Source organism: Lynx canadensis, chromosome C1 (genome assembly GCF_007474595.2).
Source record: "Lynx canadensis isolate LIC74 chromosome C1, mLynCan4.pri.v2, whole genome shotgun sequence".
Taxonomy (NCBI): domain Eukaryota; kingdom Metazoa; phylum Chordata; class Mammalia; order Carnivora; family Felidae; genus Lynx; species Lynx canadensis.
Genome location: NC_044310.1, coordinates 107,111,273 through 107,136,259, shown reverse-complemented (window position 1 = coordinate 107,136,259; position 24,987 = coordinate 107,111,273). Strand labels below are relative to the sequence as shown.

At 42.2% G+C, this 24,987-nt stretch overlaps 1 protein-coding gene and 1 long non-coding RNA gene across 2 annotated transcripts; one reads left to right on the top strand and one right to left on the bottom strand.

Annotated features, from left to right (window-relative positions):
* The first annotated feature begins 10,702 nt into the window (after positions 1–10,702).
* Positions 10,703–24,620, top strand: LOC115521451. Its single transcript, XR_003971066.1, has 3 exons — positions 10,703–10,813; positions 17,020–17,023; positions 24,609–24,620. It is a non-coding gene; the product is annotated as an uncharacterized LOC115521451 (long non-coding RNA).
* On the bottom strand, positions 15,890–16,159 carry LOC115521450 (cornifin-A). The gene has a single exon (XM_030326709.1). It carries the CDS (start codon positions 16,157–16,159, stop codon positions 15,890–15,892), a length of 270 nt encoding a protein of 89 aa, XP_030182569.1.
* Positions 24,621–24,987: the final 367 nt, after the last annotated feature.

Genomic DNA, 24,987 nt, shown 5'->3' with positions numbered 1-24,987 from the left:
AGTAAGAAATAACTTCTATTAGGCTAAGACACAACAATTGTGGGGTGGGGGTGTTTGTTATAGTAGCTAGCGTATGCTGGAAAATAAACAGAGCATGATCAGAACACTTTTTTTTCCTGTTTTTTTGGTTAGTTGGTTATGGTGTTTAGGAGGCAAGATTTACTTGGATATGATAGTAGACTTTATATACTCATTAAACACGAAGACATTTAGGATCATAATATTTTTACGATGAATATTTTCAAATAGATGTCATAATCTTAAAGAATGTAATCAAGTAAAAACATTAGGAACAAAAGATTCACAATTCCTTGAGTTCTACCAAATATTCATGGTTTGCTCATTGTTTCATTTTCTAAGCTTAGAAAAAATATGTCTTTTTATACTGCTGCAGGAAAATTTGCTTTTAACATAAAATTTTCAGTAACATAAAAAAGAAACATATGTTTTATATAAATATTTACCCACATATATCAATGTACAGTTGACAATTCTATTTTGTCACTGTAAACATTTCTATACTCTAGAAAGATGTGATGATGGGCTTCACATCTTCACTTCCTGTGGCTCCTACCACACCATGTGTGAAGTAAACAGTCTCCAGAGGCTCAGCTCTTGTGTTATTCTGGGAGACTCCCAATCTAGTGTGGAAGGGTGTGTGCATGTGTTTGTGTGAGGCATGGAGCAGGGAGTGAATTACGCCTCTACAGAAGACTGTAAATGTCCAAGACAAGCACCATGAGTCCTCACTTCCTTTCTGGCACAGAGGGGGCACCCAGTGAAAGGAAGAGGATTGATGGAGATAATACAGGTGAAGGCTCTGAGTTTGGGTATATTTGAGAATCTGAATTATGGGTATCAGGAAGAAATGAGGAGAAGAGTCACATATGTAGACTTCATACTCTGAAATAATCAGGGATCGGCTGGATAACTCAACAATCTGGAAGTCAGATTTGAGGGCAAAGAATCAGAGTCAGCTTGGATAGCACTAACTAGACTCTGGTGTTACTCACTGAGTTGCAAGAGGAGCTCTACTCTAGTACTGGATGCCCAAAGCAACAGCCTCTGGGTGGCATTGCACAACCTCCCATTGCCATCCCAGGAAGACTCCATGGGGGCAGCCCCCCACCCACCTAGTACCAGGACCAGATGCCTCTGGACGAGGCCTTCCTCATTACAAATCTATCTGTGTATAGGTCCTACTTCACAAGGGAAAGAAAAGCATTGAGTCAGACCATAGCACACGGTCAAGAGTGGAATTGAAAGTACATTTAAAGGGGGAAGAACAGAGCTGATCCACTTGTTTTCACCATAAGTCCTTCTTCAGATGAAACCTGCACAGCTGGAACTCACGTTCTATGGTACCAAGACCCACAGCCAAAATCAGAGGCTCAGGAGCCCAGAGTGTTTGGAAGGAAAACTTGGTAGCACATGTTTTTGGTGCAAATGAAGAAGGAGTTATGACTATGGGTGACAGCATGCTGCAAGGCAAATTGGATTCATAATCAGAATAGAAAGAGGCTTAGCACCCAGTGGTTGGTTCCCCAGGGGGTTGCTAGGCTGTGGATACCATTGCTTCCCCTGGGATTTCTGCTGAGCTGTCACCAGAGTGACCACTGAGGGACAGGGTTCTGGAGTCTTGGGGTGACCTGGCTCTGGCACCTTGGTGTGGCACAGCTCCTTTGTTTTGGGAACACATGGTCCCTGGATTCAAGGCTGGCAGGGCTGTTTCACCTGCTGCTGCTGAGGTGTGGGGAGAGGGGTGCAGGGCTGCTTCTGCTAATGAGAACTCATGCTTCCCAGCAAGCTGGATCTATAGACAGAACAAATGACTTAAACAAGGATTAACTAGGGTAGAAGCCACGTTCCATGCTGCTTCAGTTCTCTTTTTTCTCTTTCAACCACAAAGGACACTTTGATGATTTCTGAGCCTTTGAGGAGGAATATAAAGGCAATTTGGTTTGTCTTATTTGAGTAGGGCCTCTTTCTTCCTGGTACATCTTAAAACCCAATTAATAACACAATACAACAGCAGACTCCTGGCAGGGATGTGAAATCCCAAGATTGGATCATATGGAGATGTGATATTATTAAAAAAAATACAACAACAACTGAGTAACTTCAGCATGCCCACACATTTCTGATAAATAGAATGCGTTATCATCTGTAAGATAATTTCTGACTTCTCTAGAACCCACACCATCTTGCCTCTGGCTTTGCTCCTACCCACCCTACCTCAAATATTTTCCTCATTCCTACTTATTCGAGTACGACCGACCCAGCCACCATGGATCATAGACCACCTCATGTGACACTTGTATGATGCTTTTCAAGAGCAAGAGTTCCAGAAATCATTCCTCTCCCAAATATCACAGTATTTCACTTGCCCCTCTCACCTCAGGCTGATGACTTTCTACATTGAATTTTAGATCTTTGTGCCCATGTCTTTTTTTTTTTTTCTTAACAAACTGTAGTTTCATGGAGTGTATTCCCAGTTGTCTAAATGTGTTTTGGCAGACAAAGTATCAAACATAATAAATTCTCACAAAATTATTTATTGAAAGAATAAAATTCTCTGTATTTAAATTATGCATTAAGCAATAATTATAACGTCACTAAAAGTGCTGTGGAGCTCAATTCTCATCTTTATCCTGCTGATTTTGGGTTTTTGCACAACCCAGCCCTCTCTTACTAACCCAGCAGGAACCTGTGGGACAGAATTGGTAATATCTTAAGTCCCTTTAAGCCCAAACTATAATTACCTTTAAAATAAAGATATTTCTAGAGGCTATAACTCTGATGACTGAACTCCAATAATGGGGGAAAGATACCAAGATAACCAAGGAGATTCCAATAAATATCAAATACCCTGAGTGAAAGGTAAAGAGTTGCAAGAAAAGAGGCTCACCTTGTGTGCGGAGAAGAGCAGGCTGTGTGGTCACTTGGATCTTATGTGGTGTCCCCAGCCAACTGGCTTTTTATACAGTGATAGAGACCTGTCTCAAGGAAATGGGATCTTTTTGGGGCTGCTGTGTCTTCATTCTTTGCCTGCTAAACATGATTCACCTCAAAGCCCTGATTTACCTGTTGGCTCAGCTTTTGTGATGAAACCACCCACTTGACAATTTATTTTTTGGCACTTGCTGTCTGATAATGATGTCACCTTGGCTGAAACCCCACTGAACATCCTTTTAACCCAGGTGTAGTGTTGATGGTGAGAGTGGTATGGCTTGAAAGGAGAGAGAAAGAAATTCTAGGGCTGCTGGAACTAGAAACGGACCTGTATTCTAGAAGATCTTAATTCTTAGCACAGACCAGTCTTGTTGGGCTGCTTAATACATGAACGGGATGTAGATGGAGGTCAACAAGATCTTTCTGGTTCTTCTGGGAGGCCAAGGGCATGGTGAAATGAATTTTCCCCGGTGGAAAAAAGTAATTCTGTTTATCCATCACTCAGTGTACTCAGGCTTGGAGTTGCAGGGGGTGGCGGGAGGAGAGAAAAGGCTAAAATGATTCTTTGGGTCATAAAAATGCTTAACTCCAAGAAAACTCTCAGAGTCAATAGCCAACAGGGCATGAAAACCCTGATCAGTGAAAACAGGGGGGAAAGCAATCAGGTTCAACAGCCTCAAGTAATGCAGTCCTGTCAGCCCATCCACTTATTCTGTTGATGTAACAGCAGGCCCTGAAGACTATGCATGTAATGGGGATCCCTTCCTGGGGCAGCACAGGGGCAGCACAGGGACAATATGGGATTGTCAGATCCTTTATTTATTTTTTTAACTTTATTTTTTATTTCTTAATATTTACATCCAAATTAGTTAGCATATAGTGAAGCAATGATTTCAGGAGTAGATTCTTTAATGTCCCTTACCCATTTAGCCCACCCCCCTTCCCACAACCCCTCTGGCAACCCTCAGTTTGTTCTCCATATTTGTGAGTCTCTTCTGTTTTGTCCCCTTCCCTGTTTTTATATTATTTTTGTTTCCCTTCCCTTATGTTCATCTGTTTGTCTCTTAAAGTCCTCATATGAGTGAAGTCATATGATTTGTGTCTTTCTCTGACGGACTAATTTCACTTAGCATAATACCCTCCAGTTCCATCCATGTAGTTGCAAATGGCAAGATTTCATTATTTTTGATTGCCAAGTAATACTCCATTATATATACATACCTCATCTTCTTTATCCGTTCATCCATCGATGGACATTTGGGCTCTTTCCATACTTTGGCTATTGTTGGTAGTGCTGCTATAAACATGGGGGTGCATGTGTCCCTTTGAAACAGCACACTTGTATCCCATGGATAAATGCCTAGTAGTGCAATTGCTGGGTAATAGGGTAGTTCTATTTTTAGTTTTTTTGAGGAACCTCCATACTGTTTTCCAGAGTGGCTGCACCAGCTTGCATTGCCACAAACAATGCAAAAGAGATCCTCTTTCTCCACATCCTCGCCAACATCTGTTGTTGCCTGAGTTGTTAATGTTAGCCATTCTGACAGGGGTAAGGTGGTATCTCATTGTGGTTTTGATTTGTATTTCCCTGATGATGAGTGACGTTGATCACTTTTTCATGTGTCGGTTGGCCATCTGGATGTCTTCCTTAGAGAAGTGTCTATGCATGTCTTTCACCCATTTCTTCACTGGATTCTTGGTTTTTGGGTGTGGAGTTTGATAAGTTCTTTATAGATTTTGGATACTAACCCTTTATCTAAAATGTCATTTGCAAATATCTTCTCCCATTCTGTCGGTTGCCTTTTAGTTTTGCTGATTGTTTCCTTCACTGTGCAGAAACTTTTTATTTTGATGAGGTCCCAGTAGTTCATCTTTGCTTTTGTTTCCCTTGCCTCCCAAGACGTGTTGAGTAAGAAGTTGCTATGGCCAAGATCAAAGAGGTTTTTGCCTGCTTCTCCTCGAGGATTTTGATGTAAGGCTTCCTGTCTTACATTGAGGTCTTTCATCCATTTTGGGTTTATTTTTGTGTATGGTGTAAGAAAGTGGTCCAGGTTCATTCTTCTGCATGTCGCTGTCCAGTTTTCCCAGCACCACTTGCTGAAGAGACTGTTTTTGTTCCATTGGATATTCTTTCCTGCTTTGTCAAAGATTAGTTGGCCATACGTTTGTGGGTCCATTTCTGGTTCTCTATTCTATTCCATTGATCTGAGTGTCTGTTCTTGTGCCAGTACCATACTGTCTTGATGATTACAGCTTTGTAGTATAACTTGAAGTCTGGGATTGTGATGCCTCCTGCTTTGGTTTTCTTTTTCAAGATTGCTTTGGCTATTCCAGGTCTTTTCTGGTTCCATACAAATTTTAGGATTATTTGTTCTAGCTCTGTGAAGAATGCTGGTGTTACTTTGATAGGGATTGCATTGAATATGTAGATTGCTTTGGGTACTATTGACATTTTAACAATAATTGTTTTTCCTATCCAGGAGCAAGGAATCTTTTTCCATTTCTCTGTGTCTTCTTCAATTTCTTTCATAAGCTTTCTACAGTTTTCAGTGTATAGATTTTTCACCTCTTTGGTTGGATTTATTCCTAGGCATTTTATGGTTTTTGGTGCAACTGTAAATAGGATCAATTCCTTGATTTCTCTTTCTGTTGCTTCATTGTTGGTGTATAGGAATGCAACCGATTTCTGTACATTGATTTTACATCCTGCAACATTGCTGAATTCATGAATCAGTTCCAGCAGTTTTTTGGTGGAATCTTTTGGGTTTTCCATGTGGAGTATCATGTCATCTGCGAAGAGTGAAATTTTGGCCTCCTCCTGGCTGATTTGGATGCCTTTTATTTCTTTGTGTTGTCTGATTGCAGAGGCTAAGACTTCCAATACTATGTTGAATAACAGTGGCGAGAGTGGACATCCCTGTCTTGTTCCTGACCTTAGGGGGAAAGCTCTCAGTTTTTCCCCATTGAGGATGATATTAGCGTTGGGTCGTTCATATACGGCTTTTATGATCTTGAAGTATGCTCCTTCTATCCCTACTTTCTTGAGGTTTTTTGTCAAGAAATGGTGCTGTATTTTGTCAAATGCTTTCTCTGCATCTATTGAGAGGATCATATGGTTCTTGTCCTTTTCTTTTATTGATGTGATGAATCATGTTAATTTTTTTGCGGATATTGAACCAGCCCTCCATCCCAGGTATAAATCCCACTTGGTCATGGTGAATAATTTTTTTAATGTATTGTTGGATCCAGTTGGCTAATATCTCATTGAGGATTTTTGCATCCATGTTCATCAGGGAAATTGGTCTATAGTTCTCCTTTTTAGTGGGGTCTCTGTCTGGTTTTGGAATCAAGGTAATGCTGGCTTCGTAGAAAGTTTGGAAAGTTTCCTTCCATTTCTATTTTTTGGAACACATTCAAGTGAGCAGATGTTAACTCTTCCTTAAATGTTTGGTAGAATTCCCCTGGAAAGCCATCTGGCCCTGGACTGTGTTTTTTTGGCAGATTTTTGATTACTAATTCGATTTCCTTACTGGTTATGGGTCTGTTCAAATTTTCTATTTCTTCCAGTTTCAGTTTTAGTAGTGTATATGTTTCTAGGAATTTTTCCATTTCTTCCAGATTGCCCAACTTATTGGCATATAATTGCTCATAATAGTCTCTTATTATTGTTTTTATTTCTGTTGTGTTGGTTGTGATCTCTCCTCTTTCATTCTTTTTTTTTTAATTTTTTTTCAACGTTTTTATTTATTTTTGGGACAGAGAGAGACAGAGCATGAACGGGGGAGGGGCAGAGAGAGAGGGAGACACAGAATCGGAAACAGGCTCCAGGCTCCGAGCCATCAGCCCAGAGCCTGACGCGGGGCTCGAACTCACGGACCGCGAGATCGTGACCTGGCTGAAGTCGGACGCTTAACCGACTGCGCCACCCAGGTGCCCCTCTCCTCTTTCATTCTTGAGTTCACTTATTTGGGTCCTTTCCTTTCTCTTCTTGATCAAACTGGCTAGTGGTTTATCAATTTGGTTAATTCTTTCAAAGAACCAGCTTCTGGTTTCACTGATCTACTGTTTTTTTTTTTTTTTCCGATAGCATTAATTCTTATTCTAATCTTTATTATTCCCTGTCTTCTACTGGTTTGGGGTTTTATTTGGTGTTCTTTTTCCAGCTCCTTAAGGTGTAAGGTTAGGTTGTGTATCTGAGATCTTTCTTCCTTCTTTAGGAAGCCCTGGATTGCTATAAACTTTCCTTTTATGACCTCCTTTGCTGCATCCCAGAGGTTTTGGGTTGTGGTGCTATCATTTTCATCGACTTCCATATACTTTTTGACTTCCTCTTTAACTGCTTGGTTAGCCCATTCATTCTTTAGTAGGATGTTCTTCAGTCTCCAAGTATTTGTTACATTTCCAAATTTTTTCTTGCGGTTGATTTCAAGTTTCATAGTGTTGTGACCTGAAAATATGCATGGTATGATCTCGATCTTTTTGTACTTAATTAGGGCTGATTTGTGTCCCAGTACATGTTCTATTCTGGAGAACGTTCCATGTGCACTGGAGAAGAATGTATATTCTGCTGCCTCGGGGTGAAATGTTCTGAATATATCTGTTAAGTCCATCTATCCAATGTGTCATTCAAGGCCATTGTTTCCTTGTTGATTTTTTGATTAGATGATCTGTCCATTGCTGTGAGAGGGGTGTTGAAGTCTCCTACTATTATGGTATTACTATCAATGAGTTTCTTTATGTTTGTGATTAATTGATTTATATATTTGGGCACTCCACATTTGGTGCATAAATGTTTACAATTGTTAGGTCTTCTTGGCGGATAGACCCCTTGATTATGATATAATGCCCTTCTGCATCTCTTGATACAGTCTTTATTTTAAAGTCTAGATTGTCTGATATAAGTATGGCTACTCCGGCTTTCTTTTGTTGACTATTAGCATGATAGATGGTTCTCTATCCCCTTATTTTCAATCTGTAGGTGTCTTTAGGTCTAAAGTGGGTCTCTTGTAAACAGCATATAGATGGGTCTTGTTTTCTTATCCATTCTCTTACCCTATATCTTTTGATTGGAGCATTGAGTCCATTGACATTTAGAGTGAGTGCTGAAAGATATGCATTTATTGTCATTATGATGCTTGTAGAGTTGGAGTTTCTGGTGGTGCTCTCTGGTCCTTTCTAATCTTTTGTTGCTTTGATATATATATATATATATATATATATATATATATATGTATTTTCATATTTTCTCTCCTCAAAGAGTCCCCCTTAAAATTTCTTGCAGGGCTGGTTTAGTGGTCACAAAATCCTTTAATTTTTGTTTGTCTTGGAAACTTTTCATCTCTCCTTCTGTTTTGAGTGACAGCCTTGCTGAATAAAGAATTCTTGGCTGCATTTTTTTTTTCTGATTCGGCACACTGAATATATCCCACCACTCCTTTCTGGCCTGCCAAGTTTCTGTGGATAGGTCTGATGCAAACCTGATCTGTCTTCCCTTGTAGGTTAGGGACTTTTTTTTTCCCTTGCTGCTTTCATGATTCTCTCCTTGACTATTTTGTGAATTTGACTATGATATGCCTTGTTGATGGTTGGTTTTTGTTGAATCTAGTGGGAGTCCTCTGTGCTTCCTGGATTTTGATGTCTGTGTATTTCCCCAGGCTAGGAAATTTTTCTGCTATGATTTGCTCACATAATCCTTCTACTCCTATTTCTCTCTCTTCCTCCTCTGGGACCCCTATGATTCTGATGTTCATTTTTAATGAGTCACTGATTTCTCTAATCCTTAAATGGTGCTCTTTTGCCTTAATCTCCCTCTTTTTTCCTGCTTTGTTATTCTCTATAAGTTTGTCCTCTATATCGCTGATTCTCTGTTCTGCCTCATCCATCCTTGCTGCCGCTGCATCCATCTGTGATTACAGCTCAGTTATAGCATTTGTAATTTCATTCTGGCTATTTTTACTTCTTTTATCTCTGCAGAAAGGGATTCTAATCTATTTTTCACTCCAGCTAGTATCCTTATTATCGTGATTCTAAATTCTGGTTCAGACATCTTGCTTGTATCTGTGTTGGTTAAATCCCTGGCTGTCGTTTCTTCATGCTCTTTCTTTTGGGGTGAATTGCTTCGTTTTGTCATTTTGAAGGGAGAAAAGGAATTAATGAGGTAGAAATTTTGAAATAAAAAAATTAAAATTAAAAAAATATTAAAATTAAAAATTAAACACACACACAATTCGAACAGATGATACTAGATCCTATGTGTGTTTTTGTCTGGGTGTTGCAAGTGGTTTCCCCGATGAGAAGGGAAAAAAAGGGAGGGGGGAGAAAAAAAGGAAATCATTTGAGAATTTGAAGAAATGAATACACTAAAGTAGACTAAAATGAGATGATGTGGGTAAAATAGAATTTGAAAAAATATATACACAAAAGTAAACAATATAGTAGAAAAAAAATTAAAGAAAAATATTTTTAATAAAAATTAAAAATAAATGATTTTTTTAATCTGTATTGCAGTAAAAAGAAAAGAAAAGAAAAGAAAAAAAGATAAAAAAGAGAAAAGAAAAGAAAAAAGAAATTGTTTGAAAATTTGAAAAAGTGAATACACTGTAGTAGACTAACATAAACTGATGGAAGTAAGATAGAATTTGAAAAAATTTTACATAAAATCAAAAAATATAGTAATAAAAATTAAATAAAAATATTTTTAAAAGAAACTGAAAGTAAAAATGAAGTTTTTCTCTTCAAGAAAAAGAAAAGAAATGAAAAAGAGAAATAATGAAAAAGAAAGAGAAAAGGAAATTGTTTGAAAATTTGAAAAGGTGAGTACACTGAAGTAGACTAAAATAAAATGATGGAAGCAAAGTAGAATTTGACAAATTTACACAAAAGTAAAAAATATAGTAATAAAAATTAAAGACAGGTATTTTTAATAAAAATTGAAAATAAAAATGAATTTTTTTATTCAAGAAAAAGAAAAGAATTGTAAAAGAGAAAAAGTAAAAAGAAAAAAAAACAAAAAAAAGAAATTGAATAGATGAACCTGCTAACAGATTGAAGTACGACTGAAATTGCTTCATTTTCCCCTACAGGTCAGTCTATATAGGTCTTTATAGTCCATAAATTAAGCAGGCAGTGAGGCTTGCGTTCTTGAAGAGCAAAATTGGTCCAGTTGGGCAGGGCTCAGTGTAACAGTTCTGCTCTCCACTAGAGGGCGCTGCTAGCCTTCTCGGATGGATTCTTGCAGAGCTAGTAGGCGTGTATGCACACGCGCAGGAGCAGTGAAAATGGTGCCACTCAACCACCCAGTCTGTACTCCCAGATCAGCAATCACGCACTGGTCCTCCATCTTCAGCTCTCATCCACCTCCCACTTTTCCATTCTCCGTGACCAGGCCCCAGGCAGTACCTCTCTCCCAAGTTTTGTCTCAGATGCAGCTGTTTTCCCCAGCCCCTTCCGAAGGACTGTGGTTTTGACCTGTTCTGCCCCCTGTGGGAGGGTCTCACCAAGCAATGACCGAATGTCAGCTGCAACCAGGAACGCCCACTGGACCTTGCTGTTGCCAGTGCCCTGAGACCGTGGCCAGGTGCCAGCCCACCCCCCAAAAAAGTTCATGAGACAGTGGAGCAGCAGCGTTTCAGGGATTATGGAAAATCACAACACACATCTGGCACCAGGCTTCACTCTCAATGACCTTGCCCAAGCACCAGCGAATGTGGTTACCTTCCAGGGTCTGCTGGGACCAGGTGGCTTCAACAGTCTCTACCAAATGCCCTTCCATCGGTGGAACCGCTTTTCCCCATGTGGCCCAAGAACCTCCCGGACCCAACTCTGTTCCTGAGGATTCACTTTTCCCACAGAACACCGCCAGGTATTGAGCTGCGGATTTGAAGACTTTGTGCTCCCCTTATTTACAGCCTTAATGGAATTTAAACCCTCTTTTCTCCTTTCTCCTTTCTCCCTTTTTTAGTTTAGTCCCTGTGGCTGTTTCCAATTTTCAACTTTCTTTCCAGCTGCTTTTGGGGATGGGTGCTTTTCCCTTATGCTCCTTCCCTCCCCAGTCTCTGTCCTTTTTCCACCTGCAAAAGGGGTTCCTAATTTTCGTGGCTTCTCATTCCCCAAGTTCAGCTCTCTGTGCCAAGCATCTGCTGAATTCTGTGGTTCAGGTTGTGTAGGTTGTGTTAATCCTCCAATAAGTTTTCTAGGTGTGTAGGATGGTTTAGTGTTGGTCTGGCTATATTTCATGGATGCAAGACACACAAAAAGCTTCCATGCTGTTCTGCCATTTTGGCTCCTCTCTTTAGAGCAATTTTAAATGTATCACATTTTTTATTTCACTTTTTACTTTTTCATTGTTAGTATGTAGAAATGCAGTTGAGTTTTTTTTGTGTTGATCTTGTATCCTGTAAGCATACTAAGCTCACTTATTAGTTCTAGTATTCTAAAGAAAATTCCTTGATATTTTCTACATAGACAATAATGTCTGCAAATAAGGACCATTTTATTTCTTCTTTCCAGACCAATGGTTTTATTGTAACAAAACACAATTTGTTAACATGGTTTAAGATCCCACTTTGACATATTAGTTTTTTTTAATTTTTAAAAATTTTAAAAATGTTTATTTATTTTTTGAGAGAGAGTGAGAGAGTATGAGCAGGGGATGGGCAGAGAGAGAGAGAGACATAGAATCCGAAGCAGACTCCAGGCTCTGAGCTGTCAGCACAGAGCCTGATGCAGGGCTCAAACTTGCCAACTGTAAAATCATGACCTGAGCCAAAGTCAGACACTTAACCAACCTGTCATCCAGGCACCCCAGCTATTTTAAATAAAAGTTACTTAAGAGAGAGAAAAAAAGGATACTCAGGCCCTCCTCCACCCGGCTAAAAGCAAGGGAGGAAAATCTCCCATGTGAAAGGTACCCTCCCTGTAGCAGGAGGTAAAAAGACACCCTTATCACCAGAAGTGGGAAATTTAGAGCAGAGGAGGTGGTATAACAACCTTTGTTACTTTTTACTAATGTACTACCCCAGTCCAAACTCTGTTTAGAATCCCTTACTAATTGAAGCTCCCAAAGTTGTTTTCTTTGTCCTGCCAATTCCTCACAGATTTATTGTCTCTGTCTAAAATGTATAACAATTTCCTGCCTTGGTTACTTCCTTGGGTCTCAATTTCATTACTGGACTTCCATGCACATGTAATAAAACTTTTGACTTTTTCTCCTGTTAATCTGTTTCATCTAAATTTAATTTTTAGTCTAGTTGGAAGACCTTGAGAGTAAAGAAGAGTTTTTCCTTCTCTCCACAACTAATCTTTAGGAAGCTACTATTTGCTGAGTTGGGTGTAGTGTCAAAGGATATCCATACTTATATGAAAGTTACTAAAACACTCCTCTATTTCCCAACTACATATCTCTGTGAAGCTGGATTTTTTTGTATCCTTCAACCAAAACAGCATATCACAACAGACTGAATGCAGAAGTGGATGTGAGAAGCCAACTACATTCCACTCACAAAGACATCAAAGGTATTTTTTAAACAGAGCTACTCTTATAACTAATTATTTTGTTTGGGAAAATATAGTTGTTTTTATATGAACATGCTGTGGATTTACATTTGCTGTTTTTAATGAATTAATAAATATTTGAAGACTTAACACATAAATTTAAACTTAAATCTGATTAAAAGTTTAGTTCTTCAGTCATGCCAACTACATTTCATGTTCTCAATAATCATATGTGGCTGGTGGCCACTGTACTGGACCACACAGATAGAGAATGTTTCCGTGTCTACAGAAAGTTTTATAGGATGGCACTGGAATCTGCAGGTATGGCAGGGCTAAGAATGATGCTTTCTCAGATAGTTCCTGGAATGGTACTTGATAACAAATTCAAGAAAAAAGTTATTTCTCATCACTCCAAGGAGATTATGAGTGAAACCTATTGACCATGCCATCTCACGAAAAAGAAGAGGGTTTGCAACAAATGTGATGGAAATCCTCCCAAAAAAAGAACCATTTATGTTTGTTGTGTTTTAGTCCTGCAAGCCTTCATGCTTTTCTGTTTTTGTGGGGGCTGGGGGGGGGCACTGTAGCTAGATGGATGGAGGCAGATTCAGAGAAAAACACGTTGGCTGACATTGTGGACATGGCTAATGCTAAGGTGGGCACTGTGTGGGTGGACACTGGGGAGGTGTTGAGCTCTGGATAAGTAGACAGTGAAAAAATAAATGCCAACTATGGCAAGATGAACTCTGTGGGTGTAGGTAAGGTACTGGGTATTTTGGGGTCCCTGTTTCTATGTAGCAGAGGGGGCATGGCAAGGACACATGGTTGGGATAAGTCTGCACAGCATCTGCTTTTCTTTGAACTCAGGGAAGTTCAAAGGAAGCAAGTGAAGGTATTAGCGAAGGTGAGAGAAACCAATGCTCATATAATGAGCTGGGAAATTCCACGTCTAATCTGTGAGGGTGTTCTTTAATCACCTAAACCTATGATTATAATGAGTAGCTGCCTTCCTATTTAGCATTTTTTCCTTTTTAGAAATTTGTTCTATATTATAAAGATCTTCCATTCTTATGTCATAAGTCAAAGAAAAAAACTTTTTTCCGAAATAGCAAATATTGGTTGAATTCATCAAATAACTCCAGGGTTCAAATTCTAAATTGTATTCAGAATAAATTAGCATTGTTATGTACCATGAAACTAAAGGTTTTTTAGAAAACCATGCACATATTTTTGCAAGATATCATACCCTGATTTCTGTCATGTTTTTTCTTGAAAAAAAATTCGTGAATATCAAGAATTCCAACTCACCCAATTCTCTACTACAGGTTAAGAATAAAATTTTAAAAGAGTGGCAATTATGAGGAAGGGCCATTTTTAGGGTCAGGCAGCCCCTGTCATCAAGAAGTGGAGTGAGGAGTGGAGCCGCTGGGGTAACACATAAGCCCTGTGAAAGTCCTAACAAGATGGGACAGACTGGAGGCCCTTTTCCCCCTGGCAGTTTGAATGACAGAGGCTCTGAACATTTACAGAGAGAGATTCAGAATTACCCTCAAATCAACAGCATCTTCTGAAGAGGGTACAGACTACTCAACATCCCAGCAGACATCATATAAGCTCCTACTACTTGGTGGACACCTGGTTCTGCAGAAATGTGGCATGTCTGGGGTGGGAGTGTTGAGCACACAGTAGAAAAAAGACAGGAGGAGAAGCAGCTTGGTGGAGAGTCAAGGACATTATCATGCCAACAAGCAGCAATTTTAAATTCCCTGAACATGCACAAACCTTGCAGACTCAGGTGACATCATTGTCTCCTCCCAGTCTGATGATTACTTGCCAACTTGCAAAGCTTTGCTGGATAATTTTTGCCTTACAGTCTCCAAATTTCTCTGGAGTTCTTTTCAAACATATCTGGAGCGCTTTTGCATCATGCAGGTGTGAGGCAGGTGATAAGCAACACACCTGTCATCTGACATCTGTTGTCTGCTTCATACCTGCTTGATGTTATTTTACAAATGGGGTTCATTCCCCAGTGACCACTGCAGCCCGTCTAGAAATTCTGCTGGTCTCAGTCCCTAGATGTTTTGCTTGTCACCAGCAAAGTCAAGAAGACACGGCTTCAGGAAGAGAGCAAAGGGTCGGAATCTGAAGAGCTGGGCTCTAGGTATGATTCAAAAACATGACTTCTGGGTGGTCTTGATGAATTATCTTCCCCTTTCTGGGGAAGGACATCAGTTTGTTTATCTGGAAGCTGAATAGGCTCGCTGGTGGCTTTCAGGTATCTTTTCACCCTAATATTTGCCCATGGTGACCTGCTCTCCCTCAATTCCAGGCTGAGGTTTTGTCTTATCTGCATTAACCAGTCTTCCTTCTGAAGCCTGCCTAAACTTCCATTTTCTTCTTCGGTGCATTTGCTTTTATTCTCTTCAGAGAGAATAGATGTGTATATGGAGTGGGGAGGGCAGGGGGAGAGACAGCATGTACCTGTGAGCAGAGGAAGGTGCATGTGTGCCCTGGTATCAGTGAGTATTTGCATGAGTGTATATTTACATGGGAAAGGGGTGGATATCACCCCCTTAGGCTTCTCCTAGGCAGGCACTGTGGATTCTACTCTCCATCCTGTTACAGCATAGAGGTCTCAGTGATCAAGTCAGCGTGTGTGTGTGTGTGTGATTTGAGGGGGAGTCAGTGTGTGTAGGAATTCATCTGTGTGTGGGTCTGGAGGAGTGTTTCAGGGCTTGGCTCCATGTATTGGGGCATCAAGCAAGGGAGGATGTATAAAGAATCATGATGAAATCCATATAAGCACTACTTCTTTCAAAGAAAAAGAACAATAAAGGAATAAACCAAACAGAAAAAGGGCAACTTGGGAACCAGGACTAAGTCACAGACAGCTTGAAACAGGCACCATCTACACTCAGGTGGGACTCACTCAGGTGCAGAAGAAGCCCTGCTCTAGGTAAAGGTGTCCAAAGTAACAGACTCTGGGTGGTCTTGACCCATTGCCAGCCCACGAACGACCTGTCACACACCACACATGCGCACACACACACACACACACTCAGTGCCTGTGCCAGACCCTTTGCTGCTTTATGTTGAAAAAACAAGAAAGTGGAGTCAGCAAATGACACCCACAGCCAACTGTGGAGTTAAAAGTGATTTAATGGGGGCAGGGCAGGAAAGATCCACTTGATCCCCCAAACCTCTCTTTAGATGAGCCCTGAGAAGTTAGAAAAGTAGCTCAGCCAGTGAGACTCTCAGCGTCATTTAGAGGCTCGGAGCCCTCCAGAGCAGTGTGAGGGAAATCTTTGTAGAGGGTGCAAAGAGGGAGGGTTATGACTCAGAGTGGCAGCATGCTAATTGTAAGGAAGGCATAGAAGCAGAATGTGAGAGGGGATTCAGCATCCGGTGGTCAGCTCCCCAAGGGCTTGCTTGGCTGTAGACCCCATTACTTCTGCTTGGTCTTCTGCTGAGCTGGTGCTGGAGTGACTGTTGAGGGACATGGCTCAGGAACCTTGGGGTGGCAGGATTCTGGTGCTTTGGGATGGCAAGGCTCTGGAGCCTTGGGGTGGCAGGGCTCTGGAGCCTTGGGGTGGCATGGCTCATTGGTTTTGGGGACACATGATTCCTGGGGTGGTGGCTGGCAGGGCTGTTTCACCTGCTGCTGCTGAGGCTGAGGGGGAGGGGTGCAAGGCTGCTTCTGCTGATGAGAACTCATGCTTCACAGGAGGCTGACCCTACAGACAGAACAGACATGTCAGATGATTTAAACAGGGATTAACTAGGTTAGAAACCATGTTCAATGTCAAATAGGTTTCTTTTCAGTCTCCTTTAAATCAAACAGCCTTCATTTCCCCTGGCTGTCTCCCCAAACACTTGAAAGTAAAGTATGCTTTGATAATTTCTGGGCCATTTCAAGAGAAGGAGCTAAAAGGCAATTTGTTCTGCTCCATTTCAGTGGGTTCATTCCCCAGCAACATTTCTTCCCCAGACATGTCGAATCCCTCATTGACAAGTGCCCAGGACCACACTGAAGTCTTTTTGAAAGTGACATTGTAGAAACAACTGCAGTCTACCCACCCCTACAAACATGTAGCACACCTGTGACTTACAGAATGCCTCTGTGGGTCTTAGCTCCTGTGACCTCGCTTTGCCTTTGCTTATATAGTCTGCTCTGAAATGTTCTTCCCATCTCTGTTCGTCCAAATACACCTCCATTGTAGCCCTCATGTGCCATCACCAGGAGATCTTGAATAGGCTCTCCCAAACTGCCAAAGCCCTTCCCTGTCCCTCTGTTCCCCTACCAATCACTATCTGCTTTGCATTTCATCTTTGTACATGCATGCACTATCTTCCTTGCTAGGCTGTGAGCTTGCTGAGTAAGTTGCATAACAGCCTGATTTACACAAAGTGTAACAGGCATGGTGCCTGAAATATAGCAAACACACAGTAGAGGTCCATCTCATGAATTAACATTTTTATGAGTCATAAACAGAGAAAATAGTGGTGTTGCTGAGAGTACCTGGGTCTGAGTCCTAGTCACATCCTGGTGTTAACTTACTATGGGTACTTACACAGACCTGTCCCTTCCCTGGCCCCCAGTCCCATAGTTATCCATTGAAGTAGCAGACTTACCTGCCCCTAAATTCCCTTCACACCCAAACTATGCCTTACTCTAAAATACAGATACCCCAGTACTCTCTCTAATTAATACCCCCATCAGCTCTCTTAAACATATTTGCCTTTGTCCAGTTTCCAATAATAAAAAAATAAACATGAATTTCAAATTGGTCCCAAACAGAGACTCACCTGGTACGCAGCAAACAGGTTGTCTGGTTGCTCTGGTCTGATGTGAAGTCAGCGGCCAGCTGGCCTTTTATAGGATAATGTGCCCTGCCTCAAGGAAACAGAATCACCCCAGGCCCCCTGTGTTTTCATTCCTTACCTGTCAAACATGATTCACCCTACTCCCCTCAATTACCAATTGGCTCAGCTTTTGTGATGAAAACCACCCACTTGATATTTTTTTGGCACTGGCTATGTGACAATGATGTCACTGGTGCCTGATTCCCAGTGCCACCCTCTCCCTTAGACCCAGGCACAGGGTTTGTGTGGGGGGAGGGGGGAGCCACAGGCTTCCTAGAGGGTTTCATGAGTTAACCCTGGAGGAAGATCTGAGTCCTTTTTGTGACCTTGCTACCTTATTGCTGTCTCTTCTATTCTGTGGGACAGAATACATTTGGGCACATGAAAAAGTGGGAGAGGGGTGCGGAGGAGCTGAGGTGGGCACCAATTGTCTGTCTTGTATAGGTAGATGCTAGAGGTCATCGACTGACTTAGGACAGACTTCTTGTCTGGGGTCCAGAACGTTTTCCCATCTTTCTCCTAACCCCATTGAATCACCCACATTCAGATTACTTAATTATTACCCCCAACCCCACCCCTTCCTGACTGGTTGCTAATCTGGGTGAACCTGCTTTGCCTTCACCAACCACACCTTCACCCCTCTCCTACTTCAGAGATTTTCAAGGGCTAATTCCTCTTCTGGGATAACCTTTTCCCTCCACTCCACCCAGCCTTCTGGCCCTGGCCCTTCCTTTCTAACCCAGCTGCAAACCACCAAAAACCTGGAAGCCTCTTCTAACTACCTTAGCTCCTAAGAGCCCATTCCCACTCCTTCTTTGCCACTTTCAGTCCCAGCTTTGACACCTGGAGGTCTTGCTGGCTGCAATGCTTTCCTTCTCATGGCTCTGTATCACCTGGGGGCTCTCCCAGCATCAAAGCTGTGCCTGCTTCAAACAACAGCTCTCCCATGGTGATATTTGTTTCCACAATCATTTAACAAATATTAATGGAGATGCTAGTATATGCCAAGCATGTCTCATTCTGGGAACTATCCAAGTGTGAAGGCCACTTCCCCTCAACAGACTGGGAAATTCCTAGCACCAGAAACACATCCTACTTCAGAGCCACTAATTTAATGGATCTCAGAGAGCTTCAGTCTATACTCTTTAAGTGATGTTTGGGGGATTTGAGGTTACAAGAGGTTAAATAATTCTCCCAAAGTTGAATAACAAGCCCCATGAGAAAATTAATTCTACATTGAAATCCTATGTTCTTCTTTGTTTGAGCCCCTCCCTACTCCTAATGCCTATACAGGAAATTAAACCCAAGCAGGAAAATGAGTACAGGTGGGAAGGAGAACTCAGATTTCCTGGCTTGCAGCTGGATCCACTCAGTCCTGGGAGAGCTTTATGTGACAGGCAACGTAATAAGAAAAAAGAGCCTTGCCTTTTGGGGTAAATCTTTAATCTTTGCTAAGATGGATACTCTTAGGTAGAAATAAGGCTGCTTAATGTTTGAAGTGCCCCTGGGATTAACAGTAGTATTTCTATCTCTGCTGAAAATAGAAGGGGTATGAATTAGCATAGGTGGAAGTAAGGGACCCCTTCAACATATCACTCAGTGGACCAGGGTCTGAAAGAGGAAGGGAAAGGCTAAAATGCCTGTTTTGACCCAGAATTGCTTTCACTTTGGAGAAGACACCAGGAGGGCATAGTGACAGAATCCAAGTACCCTAACTAGTAATGAGACTGAGGTTGGCAGTACGTGAGTAGCTTCTGAGCTCCTGAGGAAGGTATGCCTTCCCTCCATGATAGTCAGATCCTCGAGTCTCCTTGCCACAGGGCTTCTCTTTTCTGGGAGCATAAGAACAGGGATCCCCAAGGTCTCTACACCAGCAACTTCCTGTGATCAACATAACATGAAACTGAAGTCACTGGTTAAGCTCTGTCCTCAAAACACATCTGTTACTAGGCGTGGCCTTTGGAAAATCCAAATCACCCTTAGAACCCAGGTGTGTGGACAACTCCTCTTCCTCATTCCCCTTCCCTGCCCCCAGACACCTAAATGTTTGTGGAGCATCTGCTGGTTCCAGCTGGGTGAACTTGAGTCCTGGGTCAGCCTCTCACTGTCTCTTCATGGCCATTAGTGCACCTCCCTCCTCACAAGGTGCCTGTTATGTAGTAGCTGCTCAGCAAGCTGGCGATTATAGAAAGACTGACTGACTGACTGACAAATAGCATTATTTATGAAGAAAGGCCCAGAGACTACTGGGAAGTTCCTTGTATTTGGGGGGTGATCTGGGAGGAGGAAGGGCTCAGCAAAGGACAGATAGCACTGCCACTGCCTTCCTCAGGTAGCTGCTCATTGTCAGCTCCTCACCTCCCTCTGAGCTGGTGCTGGCACCATGACCACAGCTGAGCTCCAAGCCTCTCATCTGACTCTCGCTCTCTTCCAGGCTTGGACTAGGTCCCTCCCTTCACCCAAACCCGCTCTAGGGAGCCCCTAACAGGAGGAGCTCCAGGCAGAACCTCCTGCTCTACCTGGTAGTATCCTTAGCCAGAGGGTTCTGTTTCCTACTCCTCAGTCCTGTAGGGTCACCCAGCTTGTCCCAGGCTCTGGAGGATCTGAATCGAGCTCTGCAGCTGGAATACCATGTACCCTCCCTGGGCCTTGGCCCTGGATGCCAAGGAATTTTGCTGTCACCCAATACCCTGCCCTGGCTGGACTCTCCTACCTACCTTGGCTTGCGTTCCCTTCACTCCACCCAACACTGCTCTGGCTCTGGCCTCTGGAACTTCCTGTAACCCCCAACAGTATTCTTCCTGTTTGCCTATCTGAGGCTCACTCAGCAGTTGGTGTTGAGTCTGTTCTCCCTTTCAGAGAAGCTCCGTTTTACTACCGGTGTGGGGTTAGCGGGTGAATCTGGCCCACAAATGTCCCACATAATTAAAGGGGGATAACAGTGGCTTCCAATGAGAAGTACATCTCCCATTATTTCACAGGACACCATCCTGAGGACACCGAAGGCTGCTGCTGTTCACACATCAAAACCTGGCTCCCATCTGGACCAGCTGCCAGAAGGTCCTTTAGCTCTGAGCATGCCTCAGTTTCATCATGCATTTGCAGAGCAGGGAAGGTGATAGTGCTGAGCCTTGTCAGTGATCAGGCCTTTTTCTGCTTATGTCACTCCCTTCTCCTGTGCTTCCCCAAGACCCAGAGCATGCAGAGAATGTCATGCAGAATTCCAATTCTAGTCATTTTACCATGGGTGCCATATTTAAGACACACTAACATCTGGAAAAAAGCGGTAGTAAGAAACCTTCCCCCTGTCACCTTGAAGAGCTAGGGACACCATTTCAGGCCATGATGGTTTTTTGGTTTTTTTTTGTTTTTTTTTTGTTTTTTTTTTTTTTATGAAATTTATTGACAAATTGGTTTCCATACAACACCCAGTGCTCATCCCAAAAGGTGCCCTCCTCAATACCCATCACCCACCCTCCCCTCCCTCCCACCCCCCATCAACCCTCAGTTTGTTCTCAGTTTTTAACAGTCTCTTATGCTTTGGCTCTCTCCCACTCTAACCTCTTTTTTTTTTTTTTTTCCTTCCCCTCCCCCATGGGTTCCTGTTAAGTTTCTCAGGATCCACATAAGAGTGAAACCATATGGTATCTGTCTTTCTCTGTATGGCTTATTTCACTTAGCATTACACTCTCCAGTTCCATCCACGTTGCTACAAAGGGCCATCCATGATGGTTTTAAAGAAGTCTCCATAGCCTACGGAGTCCTCCATTTGGAAAAAAAGAAGGAAACAGAGGAAGAGACTCCATGTCCCAGGCATTTAGAAACCTCTTAAACACCTTGGTCCAGCAGGTAGAAGACATGAAGTTTGCAGGGATGATGCCAAGTAGAGAGGGACAGGAGTCCTAGCCCTGGAGAGCCTCCACCCTGGTCCTAGTCCTGGTCCAGGAGAGGGGAAGAGACGAATGGGGAGGGAGGGGACCCATTCCAGGCCTCGCAGCTGGTTTAGTAGCAGAATCAGACCAGAACCTGGGATGCCTGATTGTCTCTCTACCTCACTGTTGCTCTGAAAACAGAGCACAACCCCCTCTCCCAGCCTCCCTCTCTTCCACTCTCAGTCCCTCAAGGGAAAGATAAAAAAGTTAATTCTGGATTCTCTTCCTTGAGGCAGATAGAAAAGTAAGGATCCAGGCTTAGTACTGGCCCAGATGTTCCAAGGCCTTGTTACCCCTTCGTAGCAGTTATGACCTTAAGCATGTTACCTAAACTTTCTGTCCTTTGATGTTGCCATCTTTAAAATGGGGACATTAAGGTGTATTTCACAAGAGTGTTGTAAAGATTAAATTAAATGATGCTTCAAACATTCTTAGGATGAATGAACTAAAAATGTGCATACTAATTCCTGCTAATTCCTCTTCTTCCACTAGAAATCAGATGAAACTTCCTCCTGTGGAGTGTGTGTTTCCTTTTTCTGCTCTGTGCATGCATGTGTGTGTGCATGTGTGTCTCTATGTGTGTGTGAGGACCCAGGCTCCAGGCACCTCTTACCCATGGAGCACAATGCTTGGGCTTTCCAATTGCTTTATCTCTGCTGTTTTTTTCCACTAAACTTTTAGGTAGACATTTTGTCAGATTGCCCAATTCAGACATTATATGAGCTGGGGTGCAGGGGGTGGATAAAAGGGTTGGAGATCTTGCAATGACCTAGGCATGCCCTAGGTAAGGAAAGTTGGCAGAAAAACATTAAGGAACACTCCCAGAAGTCAAAAGGTAGGAGGTTCCAGGATACAGTCCCTTAACAACACTGCCATATTGTTTCTCAACACTAGCTGGAGGGCTATGCTCGGGACAAACACTGGCTGGGTCCTGATATTCTCCCACAGCTAAACTGATCAATTCCTCTCTATTGTCTATTTAAGATAGAGTTTCTCTGGGTATGGATGATCAAAGACACAGATATTTTCTTGTTGAGGGTCTCGAGTTTTAAAATGAAATCTCAGGTGGTTCAGACGAATGTCTTAGGTGTGCTGCCCACCCACCACTCATTGCCCCTTGGGTTGTCGAAGGGCAGAGTGACAGCCTCATGGCTAAACATTTTCCACACACAGTCCAAAACCCCATTTGAAGTGACCACTGTTTGTAGTTGCCTGTCCCTTCTTTTGTTTCTTCAGCTGTGTCTGCATTGTCCCCTATCCACTTGTGAAAGCAGGTACCCTCAGTGTGCAAAGTATACATAAAAAAAAAATTATACCTACAGATTACAAGTTTGGAAACATAAAGTTCTAGGTTCAAATTCCTACCCTGCTCCTTACTAGTTGTGTGTGGATGATATTCAGAAGATTTCTTAATAACAATATCTGCCATTTGATTGGCACCTACAAAATTTTGTTTTGGGCACTTGACACTAATCCTCACGACAGCATTGCTCCAAACAGGTCATTTAACCCATTCTATAGATATAGAAGCCAAAGCACAAAGAATAGTTACCTGCACAAGTTTAATATTTTTTTTAACCATTTATTCATTTTTTGATAGAGACTGAGAGTGAGCGGGGGAGGGGCAGAAAGAGAGGGAGATGGAATCTGAAGCAAGCTCCAGGCTCTGAACTGAGAGCACAGAGCCGGATGCAGGGCTCGAACTCATAGACCATGAGATCATAACCTGAGCTGAAGTCAGACACTTAACCGACCCACACAGGAGCCCCTCACCTGCACAAGTTTACATGGCGAATAAGTGGCAGGGACAAGATACAAATCCAGCACTGAGGCGTAGGAATCTCAGTTGATCTTATCTATAAGTTAGGAATGATAATATTTGCTTCCAGGGCTATTATTAAATGAGATTACATACGCAAAGCAACTACTATAGTGACTAGAGCATAGTAATGGATACTGGATATCACATGACTTTTTTCTCCTTAGGGTTATTGGAGTTATTGGAAACTCATCTTCAGTGACTCAGAACATTGTATAATGTTCTTGATTTGTGAAATAGTCAACTAATCATTTATTTAACACATATTTGCTGAATAACAACCAAATGTCAAGCATGAAGTTCCAGCCTTAATGAAGTCTGGTGGAAGAATAGGCAGCCTTCTGTGAGCTTCTGGAACCCAATATCCACTGGTGAAGGGTGTTTCCCCAACTGTCCTAAGCGTAAGAATCACTTGGGATGCTTGTTAAAATAAAAGTACAGCTACAACTTCTTTATCCTAATGACATAGAAATAGCTAGGGGAGGCCTGGGAGTCTGTATTTCTAAAGTGTTTATCAGGTGGTTCTTATGATACAATAAGTAAACATTAGGTTCTAAACCCAATGGCTTTTCTTTCTTGATTGCAATGGACATCATCTGGTATCTTTTAAAAAATATCCCTATCTGGGTTACACTTCTTTTTTTTTTTTAATTTTTTAAATCTTTGTTTATTTTTGAGAGAGACAGAGTGTGAGCAGGGGAGAACTGAGGGGAGGGAGACACAGAATCAGAAGCAGACTACAGGCCCCGAGCTGTCAGCACAGAGTCGGATGCGGGCCTGAACTCACAAACCATGAGATCATGACCTGAGCTAAAGTTGGACGCTTAACCGACTGAGCCACCCAGGCACCCCTGGGTTACACTTTAGTTCTAACCAGTTAATTTTTAACAAGTCCTCAGCTACCATCATGGTTGAAAATCACTGCTCTAACAGAATGGCTAAACTCCTATTCCCTGAACTCAGACAGCCCCAGTGCCCTGAACTCCTCCCTGTGGAAAGGTGAGGTGGGTGCTGGACACATATTGATGTTGATGCAACTAGATGCTGGTGGATGTAAGTATTTAACCTGAGGACATTGGGAGCCTTGGGAAGCAATGATGTCTCCTCCAAGGAAGGCTAAATACTTCCACACACCCTTGAATCCAGCCCTCCCTGCAAAGAATCATCAAAAGACAGGCTCTGGTTGTCTTGGCCAGGCATGTCCTGGAGCCAATGGCTTGGAGCCAGTAGATTGTCCTGTGTCACCTGCCTGGACAACATCATGCACATGGTATGGAGATGTTTTGCTGGTGTAGGCAGGTGGAGAGGGGGAGGCAGAACTTTACAGGTATCCCCCATTTTTGAAAAGTTCACATTATACCTTATTTTTTTAAACCAAAGACTTGCATTAGTCTCCATTTTTTGCTAACCGAAAGAGTATTGTCATACTCTTGTGGAAATAGTGCTAAGCTGTTTTGCAGTGAGCCCCTATAGAGGCAGCATACACTCTTAGCAGTAAGAGCGTCCCCACCAAGCTCGTTCCCCGGGAACAGCACTTAGCATCGAAGGAGCCAGCAGCCAGGGTCAGAAGTACATCGATTATTGGAAACTCATCTTCAGTGACTCAGAACATTCCATAATTTTCTTGAGGTAAATTCTTGTAGGAAATTGAAATTCTTTCACAACTGTGTCTGAACATCTGTGGTTTGTCTCCACTTAGCTTGTGCATCCTTTATCAGGATGTGTCCTCAGGTATCAGAAAAGCCTAAGATGAAATGAAATGATGCCTCAAACATTCTTAGGATGTATGGACTAAAAATGTGCATACTAATTCCTGCTAATTCCTCTTCTTTCACCAGAAATCAGATGAAACTTCCTCCTGTGGAGTGTGTGTTTCCTTTTTTCTGCTCTGTGCATGCATGTCTGTATGCGTGTGTGTCCACATAAATG